Source organism: Lactuca sativa, chromosome 5 (assembly GCF_002870075.4).
Source record: "Lactuca sativa cultivar Salinas chromosome 5, Lsat_Salinas_v11, whole genome shotgun sequence".
Lineage (NCBI taxonomy): Eukaryota > Viridiplantae > Streptophyta > Magnoliopsida > Asterales > Asteraceae > Lactuca > Lactuca sativa.
Window position 1 is genome coordinate 249,359,415 of NC_056627.2, and position 12,092 is coordinate 249,371,506.

Genomic DNA, 12,092 nt, shown 5'->3' on the forward strand with positions numbered 1-12,092 from the left:
TCCTTTCTTTTTCACATAATGGACGGCTTACACCTACATAGTTGCTTCTTTTTCACATAACAGTTAACACCCTAAGTTGCTGTTGCTATAATGTAGAATTAAATGAATGTAGCTGTTTTTTCTTGCAATTTAATTAGCTCAATCACATATCAGTGAAAATTGATAACAAATTACATACACCACCCTCCAGGTTTTAGAATTTCCAGATCGAACCCTTGCAATGCTTTTCAGTAAGGATTAATTTACATATTTCAGTTACAATTCAGATAGCAATGAATTAAATAACCTGTTTGTTATCTGTTTTTCACCTTTTGCAATCCTTTGGGCTATCATCTTGTCAGACACAGTCAACATAGAAAAAAGATAAATCACAATATCCAAACAGCAAAAAAGGTGATGGAATATACAAAAAACTTTTCATTTTTGATTTGTGTCACGTGTTTTTAATGCTTTTGACATGATGTGTTGTTTCGATAAAATCTCAGCCGTCTGTTGGCGTCCCAATAAATCCGAGTTTTTTAATATTAAATTTCGTGTGGATGGGTCAACAACATAGCCTTGACCAGGCATCCATTCTAACAACTGAAGTAGAAGATCCTTCTTTTCTGGTTGAGCTAAGTAGCGCGATATGGCCATGGAAAACAAACCCTAACATACAACAAGTAAACCCATTAAGCCATGTATTAAGTGCTTGAAATTAATTTAAGAAACAACGTTATGTATACAATTAATTACCTGACCAATTTTATAGCCCGAGTTGTGGATAGCCTTCATGACATCATTTATCAAATTTATATTCCCAAATCTCATAAACGAACTAGCAAATCTCTTCAAAGCGGGTCGAGGGATCAACCTTGAATTGTCCTAAATATTATATAATGGATTATATATATATATATATATATATATATATATATATATATATATATATATATATATATATATACATTAACAAATGAAATCAAGAAAATATATATTTTTTTTATAAATGAAAAATAATGTTACCTTGAACACAACATATGCATCTTTATAAAGTCGACCAGCTATGAGGATGTAAAGTATCTTCTCATGAAGATCCTTGCACATTGGTTTCTTGCTGTATCTCAACATATTGTAGATAGTATATGCTTCTGAGTGGGCCCCGGTTTTACCAAGATGAAACATTAAATTGGAACAAAGTTCCTATAAATACACAATGTGTTAAGTCAAACCTATGCAAAATTTCATGGGATTCAAACAAGATACAATTTTTTTTAAAAAAAAAAAAAAGAGAGAGATCAAATAGAGAAAAGGGAACATACTTCATCTGGTTGTTGGCCTCTCTTATGCATATCTTCCATGGTCTTAAAAGCAAGCATATATAACTTCTCTTTAGCAAAATACTTTATCAGAATATGAAAAGTATTTCGGTCAGGATTAATTGCCAATTCATCCATTTTCTTCATTAAATTCATCACATTCTCCATTTCTCCACTTCTACAATAGGCACACAGCATTGTATTCAATATAACCACATCATATTTTTCATATTTGGCTTCAAATTCTAATGCTGATTCCTTTGCATCCTCAAGGAGCCCATGTTTACAGAAGGCTGAAATCATAATGCTGTAGGCATACCCATCTGGGGATCATTTCAGAATCAAATAATTACATTCAAAAACTTCTGAAGTCATGTTAATGGATACTTGTTTTTTTTTTTTTAAAGTAAGTAGAAGTATTCAAGAAAAAACACCTGTTTTCACATTTTTTCTCTTCATTTCACTAAAAACCAACTTAGCTTCATCTATTTGTCCAGCTTTTGATAGCGCATCCATTAGCAAACAGTATGGCATCTATAAATGAAATTACAATGCTTTGTAAATAAAATTAAGATCGACTTATACTCTTTTTCTTTTTCTTTTAAACTTTTTACAAAATTGCCCTTGTGTATTACCTCTTCTTCAGCATAGCCAAGGGCTTCTAGTTCATTTAGCAACTCTCTTGATTTCTCAAACAAGCCTCCTCTAACATACACCTTCAATAACGTTGTCAAAACAACCTACAAATCTCTAAGTTGTAAGCAAACATCCAAGCAAAATTATACATTTATAATACAATGTTTGAAGGCAATGAAGCATATGAAACAAACCTTGTTTGGAACTAACCCTGCTGATTTCATCTCTTTAAGTATCTCCTCAGCTTTCTCATAGTTTCCATCCATTGAATAAGCATTAAGCAAAGAACTGTAATGAAACACATTAGGAACATGGCCTTCGATCTTCATTTGGTTAAAATAACTCTCTGCTTCTTTGCATTTGTTACATGAAGCACAAACAGATATAAGTGTCCCATAAATAACGTTGTCCATTTGTAAACCCTTGTACTTAAGCTCCTGAACAAGATCTATTGCTTTTTTATAACCATCTTGAACTTTAGCACAGCCTGCAAGTAGCTATTAACAAAAAAAGACAATTTCATGATCTGTGACTGACTGTGACTGTGAGTCTGTGTCTGACTCTGACTGTTGACTGTGACTGATGTCAATGGAAGCTATAGGCATACCGTACTATAAGTAATGACATCTGGTACTAAACCATCTTGTTTCATTTGATGAAAAAGTTGAAAGCTGTTCTCAAGTTTGCCACTTTTAATTAAACAGCCAAGAACAGAATTACAAACAGATGGGTTAACTCGGGTTAATTTATCTTCTATGCCCTTGTATATTTCCAGTGCTTTATTAGGATGGAGGCTCTTCCCCATGAGCTTCATGTAACTACTATAAGAAGCAAAGTTAAGCTCCCCATTTTGCTGCATCCACTCAAAAAGCTGCAGTGTTTTCAAACAATGTCATACGTATTACATAGTATCATTTATTGGAAATGGATTTGAAACATGTAAGAAAATGTATGAACTGTAGCTTAGTTCTTAAATCTTGGAAGTAGATATTGATTGTAAGAACACACATCAAGAGATGAAGCTAACACAAAAGTTTTTTTTTTTTTAGTTTTACATTAAGACTCATCGGTGGTGTTTCTTTATGCTCAATAGACTTCATGAAGACAATACTTAATCCGGTAAGCTATACATGGGTGTTTCTTTTTTATTTAATGCAGAAAGAAAGACCTAATAGAGAAGGAATAAAGAAGACACGGACACCCTTTGACTTTTGGGTCTCCTTATAAAGCAATCAATGTGAAGTAGACTCAAGTGGGACTAAACCCTTATAACTGATAACATGAGCTAATTTCACCCTAATCACTCAGATATTATAAGGTTATAACTACAGAAACACAATAACTAGGTTCAGAAAATTGAAAATGTCCATAGTATTGCATCTATTCATGAGGGTTAAAGGGTTAAGTTGGAAGAACCTGAGAAAGATCCTTCAATCTATTTTGCTTGCCAAAGTGGCGCATAACGAGATTGAGGTCCTGCACTTTCAGCACACCTCCTGACCTATATACCGGGAAAAAAAAATATATATATATATAACATGCTAATTAGTTAAATTCCAAATTGGCATACATTTCATCAACTCGGATGAAATTTTTTATAACTGCGGACTTTATAGCAATTACTATTTACTAATTCTAAATATAAGGGTATTAAGTTTGTAATCGAATCCATGCTAATTTTTCACCTCAAAATTGAGATAATTACCTCGAAAGAGCCGAATGTAAATCAGGGGATTGTTGAATATCAATAATAGCGGACTGTCTAGCTTGGTGGGAGGTTGAGACGTATGTTTTGTGTTTCGGGGAAGAATTGAATGACGGCCCATTGGGAGTTTGACTTCGAAGTGTTGTACTGTTGTTGGCAGTAGTAGCAGAAGTTGCAGATGGAGACTGAGAATTCTTGATTGGTCTGGTTGAAAAGGGAAGTGGAGGTGGTGATACTGTAAAGAAAATCGTTTGAACCCGATGAGTAGGAACAGGGAAGATCTCCATATTTATGTCAAATTAATGGTTGATTTGTTGATAGAAATGGGATTGGTGCTCATAGGAAGAACACAGGAGAGCATCGTCAAAATTCTGGGGGAAAGATTTTGGATGGGTTTAATCCAAAAAGATGGAAAAATAGCCCCTAGAGTATGGATTTATATCAGTTTGACCGCTGATGTCTTTAAAAACACAATTCAAGACCCCTTCGTTGACACCAGTCACACCACTACTACTTTTATGGTTTAATAGTTTAGAGGTAACTCGTTTTATAATAGTTTAGAGGTAACTCGTTTTATAATATCAGGTCTAAAACTCGTGTCCTATATGGATTGATTAAAAAAATTAATATTAAGGTATAAAAGTTATATATTTTTTAAAGTAATACTTTTACATAAATACAAAAAAAATGATAAATAAGTAAGCAATTTAAAAAAAATTATGTTGAATATCAAGGTGTAACATAAAATTTTTTAAGTAAACTTTCAAAATAAATACACACAAAATAATGAATAAATAGGTAATATACATTTGCTTTTAACTATAGATACAAAAAATGGTCTGTGATATTTTTATCAAAATTGATTGGTCAATATTTTTATAATAATAGATAAAAAGTATACGAAAGACACAGATACACATGTTTTTTTTAAATACAATTGATAAAAATCGCACCATTCTCTCGGAGGCGTACATGGACAATACCCCCATGCGTCAGTTTGTGGATTGCAGGCGCACTCATTTTATTTCCTTATTTTTGTGATTATGTAACACATCTATCTTTGAAACTATTACCATTAGCTAAAAGTCAATACGTAAAATAAAGACACAAGTGTTGAAATTAATTGATATTGATAGTGTATAATATATAGTTAGATAAAAATCAAACAAATGATAGAAATAAACAATTTTTACTAAAGATACTTAAGAAAACACACACAGAATACACAGATGCACTAAAGATAGAACACGATTGGATTCGACATTTGCTTAAAATAGAAACTGAAATAAAAATAAAGTTTGTTTTTAACTCTAAGACACCCTTTTCGGTTCTAGTACTTTACGTTTTGAGTTTCATGTTATCCGTTTTTGGATATCTAGTAATCTATGATGGTAGTTATTGCAATTATATTTGAATTTAAAAATTATTAATGCCAATTTCACTTGAAATTCTATCAATCAATCTCAAAATCCAAATGATCTGTCAATCTGTTTTATGAACACAAAACCAATTTAAATTATTACATTATATTCTTTGGTCTTTTAAGGAGTCGTATCATTAAAATAATGGTCTATAGAGCTCCAATGAACCTATATATCAAACACCAATTTTATGTGAATATACAAAGTCACGCTTTTAATGGTGAAATATTCTTACTCTATTTGTCCTTTATTAATATAAATATAGTGAATCTTTTTTTTATAATAATTACGTTAAGAAAATCATATAATGAAAATGTAAACAAAGAGACTTTTTACCACCTGAGATAGAATAAGAGGACCACTTAGACTCTCATACAGCCTTTTTGAGTTTATCAAATCAACAATATATGTTGTGGATTTTTACATAGCAGCCTACAATAAAATAAACTAAATCATGATAGCAAAAACTTGGAAAAAGGAAAAAAAAAAAAAGTCAGATAAAGAGAACTTCAAAGGAGCATTAGAGTCTATATATAATTTCATGCACATATTTCAACCCAGTTATGAAATTCCTTCTAAGATAATAAAAATTAAGTTAATACATCAGTATAGAGTTGAAAAGTAGAATTTCCTAATAATAAATATTCATCAAATGATTAAAAAGACATAAGCTCTGATGAATTACTTTGCCACAAATCAATAAAAATTGTTGTTAGTGTAAGGGCCCACCCCTTCATTGAATATGCAAATTAATGATTGAGAATTGTGTGTCATCATAATAACGAAACATTGCTATATGATTCCCTTTTGAGGCATTTGTATATTCGACGAACACATTTAACAAAGAATGATACCATTGCATGCAGTAACCTGATAACATAAATTAATATGCGCACCATGGGAAACCAATATCTAGTGTATCAACCATTCTTACACATTAGTTGACAATAAGATACGAACCAAAATAAATAGTGATAATCAAGTCTACCTTTTACCAGTCTCATGAAATTAAGTAGTAATAAACACAAAAACAAACAATTGAGGGAAAAATCAACGACAAAATGGTTTTACAAAAATGCCAAAAACATATTAAACATTATAGAAAGATTAATTGTCACAGTCAAAAACATACATTAGTTGTAGCCCGATGAAAATAGATCATTCTTCTTTATTCATATATGCTCTTGGGCACCATACCAACAACTAAAATCGAGTAAAGGAGGTGAGCTAAACCATGAAATCATCTATTACCCATACTTACTAAACAATAAATTTTGGTTATCAATACAATTAAAATCATAAAAATGTGATCAACATATAAGTTTTTTTTTATCTCAGCATAACCTCCTAGCATTCTTTAAAGAAAGTCAAGATAACGAAAACAACCAGAGACTACAAAAACCAATCTCACCAAAGATTTTAGAGGCAAAATAAAAATATCATGGATATAACACACAAAAACCCCAATGCATCCAGGGGTAAATTGGTCAAAAAAACATAAAAGAAACATTTTTACAGTAAATAGCTACTTAGCTACAGAAGCAACATGCCTCCCACAAGAAAAGCCGCCTATTTTTTTAAGAAATCAAGAGGGTAATGACAACAGCCGAGCAAAAAAATATACAACAGAAACACTCATTCCACACAGAAATTGAAGTATCTAAACCAACATAAAACTTCAAGTAAAACCAAAATCAATGACAAAAGATCCACCCATCACTAAATAACCAAAAGAAAGCATCACCCAAAGGGGAGGAACACAAGAAGACTGACCAACAAAACAACCTCACATCAGAAGCCACCAAGCAGGGGTAAAAAGGTCTAAAACTCCTTCATGAACTTCCGACGTCCAGATGCGGCATTCAAATGAACTAAGAATTGGAAACAAAGAAAAGAATACAAAGAGTAACCAATGGAATTTAAACCCCGTGATAACCACATCTGAATCCTCTTTAAATCGAACCAGATTCCGACTGCCAAACAAATGAATAGCATAATTGATTATGCAGACTGTGATTCCGACTGCCAAACATATAATGGGAAGATTTTGAATAAATGGAATAGCTATAATTTGGACTTTATCTACGCTTGTTTTGAACCTAATCAAACGCTATAAATTTGTTGTGTACAATGCCTTAAATTTAGGAACTTAAAATTGGAAGGAACATGTAGCCTTCATAATAATTAATATAATGAGGTGGCATTTTATTGAAAATGAAAAACATAACAAAATGACATGTGGAATATTAATTGTGACAACCCGGAATTTCTATCTTGTACAATAGACCAACGTAATCAAAGTTAGACTCGTTTTTCTATCTTTTAACATTGTTTAGGGTCTATTTGAGTGTTCTAAACCTAGTACAATCAAGGTAGGAGCCTAGAAATGGGATATCACGATGCATGTCAAGCACACTCGGGCCAAACACTCCAACACATGGAGTGTGCGGCCGCACACTGGAGTGTACGGCCACACACAGGTGTGTGCGGCCGCACACCCATTCCACTAGCCACACACTTCCACCTATAAATGTCACACTTAGTTATTTTGAACACTTTTTCCACTCCTTCAAAGCTAGAGCACGTTTCTCTCTCAAGTACCATCCACATCTTCATCTTGATCTTCATAAAAGTAAGTAATACTTCCCTTTGATTTGTTGATGCAAGACCTTATCTAGCCTTCTTCCCTACTATGATCCATGAAAAACACATTTTGGTGTTAGATCTTCAAGAACACCAAGAACACACACTAAGTTTTGGACCATAATCACCCCTTTGAAGTCTCTATAACGTGTATACACTTATCACAACTAGTTATATGCTAAGAACACTTGAAATTATACATGAAAAACATCATCTCGTATGATCTTCAAGTGTATGCGGCTGCACACCTTCATGGTGGCCGCACACACCCTTTTTAGATCCCAAAATGGCAACAAACTTCATTTGAGGCTAAGGCATGAAGAATGAAACCTTCCTAGATGTCCCTTATAGCTTAAAATCGTGTTTTGTCACATTCCATAAGGAGTGTGTGTCCGTACACACTTCCTAGCCACACACACACACATTTGCTGTGCATTTTAACCATACTCTCCCTTGTATAGTCATATACCACTCATATACAATCATATATGGTTGAAACACTTCATAATAAGTGTTTACTAGTCCTTAGGGTGGTTCCAAATCAATAATTAGTTATTACATACACTAATTGTATAAATATATATGTCATTATATGGTTAATAGGATTCGTTTGTGCTCAAGTCTTCAATTGATACTCGACTTCCTATGTCGATCTTACATTCGACTTATTCACAGACAGGTGAGTTCATACCCCTTAAACTTATCTTTTAAATGATTTTAAATGCTTTTATAGGGGGGATACAAGTAGAAAACATGTTAGTTATAAGATCAATCACATGTGATTTATAACTGTGTTTCAATTAAGGATTTCATATACTTCAAACTGTGTTTCAAAACAATCTACTTTTAAAATCGTTTTATAAACTGACCTCAATTGTTCAAAATTCTTTAACTGTAATTCAAAACCTCTTTTCAACTTATATATACTGTCAAAAGCATTTAAATATATGTATAGTTATATATATAATGTTTAAAGGACTTAGGACTGCTAGCTCGCTTTATTTCCTTTTCCTTGTTTGGATGTGGACTTGGGGTATCGGTCAGTTGTCCGAATGTCGTCTAAATATTAGATATATATTATGTATACATATGTAGACATAAAAGTTCTATTCAATCAGTTCAGTGCCTTTGGGTAGCAAGGGTATACATTCATCTATTCATATACATAACTTACTAGTAAACTATAATAGGTATAGTTTAGGAGAATACTATCGTATACAATTACTATGACAGAGAATACTAGACATACAATACTATAACAGAGAATACTAGATAGAGGATACTATACAAAGGATACAATACAGAGAATGCTATACATAGAATACTATTACTATAACAAGTATACTATAACAAGATTCAGAGATAACATAATGTGAGATACTACTTCGTGACACATCGACCATTTCGTTATGTCTCGTTTTGTAACCAGAATCTCCTAGAGGGAGAGCATGAGTTTGCGTATAGATCTATACTGGATTGACTATCCTACACCTTTGTTGTTCACTACAATGGGACTTGCAAGTCTACGGGTGCCAAATGTCATTTCTTCCGACGTCTTTCATCGTCGTGTCATAGTCAGATTAGTATGGTAACAATCATATCACATTTTGCCTTAATTTAACCATTGGTCTTAAGGTAGTTATTACTTCAGTGATTAATACAAATAATACTATAGTACACATACACATTTTCCCATTATATTCAAATTGTGATCTTCTCACATAAAGGGTAATATAAAACTATGTTTTGGAAATGATAGTCATTATTGGGAAAAGCACTCACATTTACAAAGGAACAAACATACAAACAGTTGGGTCTTGGTAGAAGACTACTTTTTATACTAGTAGAAAATATAGGATTTTCTAGGGGTTTTCAAACATATATAAACCTTTACATTGTTCAAATAAAAACGTTTTCATCAAACTTATACAATCGTTGACACTAAATACTTATGAACTCACCAGCTTTAATGCTGATCTATGCTTTCAAAATAACTTGTATTCTCAGGTCACCAGTACACAGGTACCGATGACCAGGTTTTGAGAAGACGGAGCATCTTCAAGACTCGTCTTTTATTTTGATTATTCTTTTTGGTGTCTTATTACTATTAAAGAACACACTTGTATGAAATTATACTATTAATGCAATGGATGATGTTGTTGCTTATTTACTACTTTGCATTGTTATGATACTGTACATGACGTCCTTTGCCCCAGAACGTTTCCGCCGTTCTTGGTTTTGGGATGTGAAATTAATTACTCTAAAATTTTCATAAAATTACAAGTGTCCAATTGAGTAGCAAGATGACAAGTGTCAAAAAGGACTTTGATTTATTAGGATAGAGATTCACTAAAATATCATATTTGAAAACCCACTAAACCAAAATAATTACATTTTAATATTTTATAAGAAAATAATCATCAATACAACAAAATACTTCGTGAATTTGCAAGACACCTCTTTCTAATAAGCAAACTCGTTAAATATACTATAATAAATGAAGATAATTTTGTCACATATCAATCTATAATAAGTTTTGACACTTGTCGTTTTGTAATATTTTTTAAATTAATAATATACACATGTCAATTTATGGTTTTTTCAAATTTTAAAATTAAAAAGCCACATAATATTGTACTTGTATATGTAAATATTATAATAAATTGCAATTAATATGTTTCTTCATTCCTTATTTCAACATTTTATTTTAAAAAATACTTATTATTTATATTTTAATATTTTATTTTCTTTAATCAACCCGTGTAATACACGGGTTTTACACATAGTTTTTGTGATATACATTAATTCCGTGAACCTAGCTAATTTATGTCTAGTATGTCGTCACAATTCTTGATAATATTAAAGTGTTGTTTGTTTTTTCTCAAATGCACAGACATATATCCTCACAAAGTGTTTGTTCTTTCTGAAATGCACAGATCTAAAAACGTTTGCACGAGGTCTTCACCTCATGGACATGAACTACCCACTTCTAAGATCTACAAACTTTTGACCTAAAAAAATACGACACTATTTTGTTTTCTTTTCTCTTCAGTGCATTGCCTCCATTGATACCTCCCACCTCCCCGACTGCTTCTTGCCTCACTCCTTCATCGGTCTTCTTCATTCGTCGTATCCCTTTCTCTGATCAGACCAACGTCCTTTCCAATCAACAGACCAGATGAGACTCTCAGACTTCAATTCTAACATGAAAATTGTTGTTTAATTTTGCTGGAAATGCCTCCAATTTAGTGAAATAAGTTGTTTAGTTTTGCTGAAAATGTTTGTTCTTGCTTAAATTTGTTTTTATATGTTGGGAATCCGAAAATATTGTTGAAAATAACATTTCTTGTTTAAATTTCTTGTTTAATGTTGCTGAAAATCAATATTCTTTGACGTATTTTGCTGGAAATTCCATAACATTGGTGAAATTAAGCTTTTTTTTTTATTAAAATATGAAAGTATTTGTTGGAAATATGAAATAATGATGTTAATGTCGTGATTCTTGTTGAAAATACTCTTTATTGCTTAAATAATGATGTTAAGTTTTTGTTGAATTTTTTTTTCTTAAATATGTATGATATACATGTTAAATTCATTTTTGTTGAAATGTATATGATATGCAATACCCTAAATCATATTTGTGAATGCTATAATACCTTATGAAATATTATTTGTCTATGATATATTGGTTATTGTAAATGGAAGAAAAACAACAATGCACCACTAAGCATTTAAATGCTTATTGGAAACTTGTATTGAATAAGTAAAGAATGTGGGTAGAAAATGATTGAGTTTGCACAAAGATTCATGGATTAGGCTTGCAAGAGTTCTTAAGGAAAAATTTGGTGTGGATTTGAGTCATTTGACTCAAAAACAAAAGAAAAACACATATGACAATCTGAAAGCCAAATACACGGGATGACTATATTTGAAAAAAAAATGACAATTTCATCGTAAGTATGACGTTTTATTAAGAGAGTCATATAGGGTTAGGATCAAACGTGAACCCTAAGTATTGTGTGATTATACGACTAAATTGTGACCATTTAATTAAAAAAATTAATTATGATCTTAGGATGCATGATGTTAACATGAGGTAGCATTTACAATATAGCTACAAATGATTAATTCTAAGCTTATTAAATAGAAAGTATGACGCTTTATTAAGAGAGAGAGAGAGAGAGAGAGAGAGAGAGAGAAAGAGAGAGAGATAAAAGTAACTCGTTTTCAGAAACCAAGTTAAATCAGTTAAATCGGTTAAATCCATATTATTACTTTTAAAAACCAAATCATTTATCAGGAAATCAAAATATTTGCAAAAGGGCTTAACCCTCAACTCCTAGAGCTCCTAGTGTCTCACCTGATGGACCTTATATTATTGTTGATGAT

At 31.8% G+C, this 12,092-nt stretch overlaps 1 protein-coding gene across 1 annotated transcript; it reads right to left on the reverse strand.

Annotated features, from left to right (window-relative positions):
- Nucleotides 1-205: 205 nt before the first annotated feature.
- On the reverse strand, nucleotides 206-4,053 carry LOC111877981 (pentatricopeptide repeat-containing protein At1g10910, chloroplastic). Its single transcript, XM_023874481.2, has 10 exons — nucleotides 3,640-4,053; nucleotides 3,351-3,435; nucleotides 2,542-2,805; nucleotides 2,129-2,431; nucleotides 1,934-2,038; nucleotides 1,733-1,832; nucleotides 1,302-1,621; nucleotides 1,006-1,182; nucleotides 736-864; nucleotides 206-648 (listed from the first exon to the last, which is right to left on the reverse strand). Exons 1-10 carry the CDS (start codon nucleotides 3,924-3,926, stop codon nucleotides 418-420), a joined length of 2,001 nt encoding a protein of 666 aa, XP_023730249.1. The 5' UTR covers nucleotides 3,927-4,053; the 3' UTR covers nucleotides 206-417.
- Nucleotides 4,054-12,092: the final 8,039 nt, after the last annotated feature.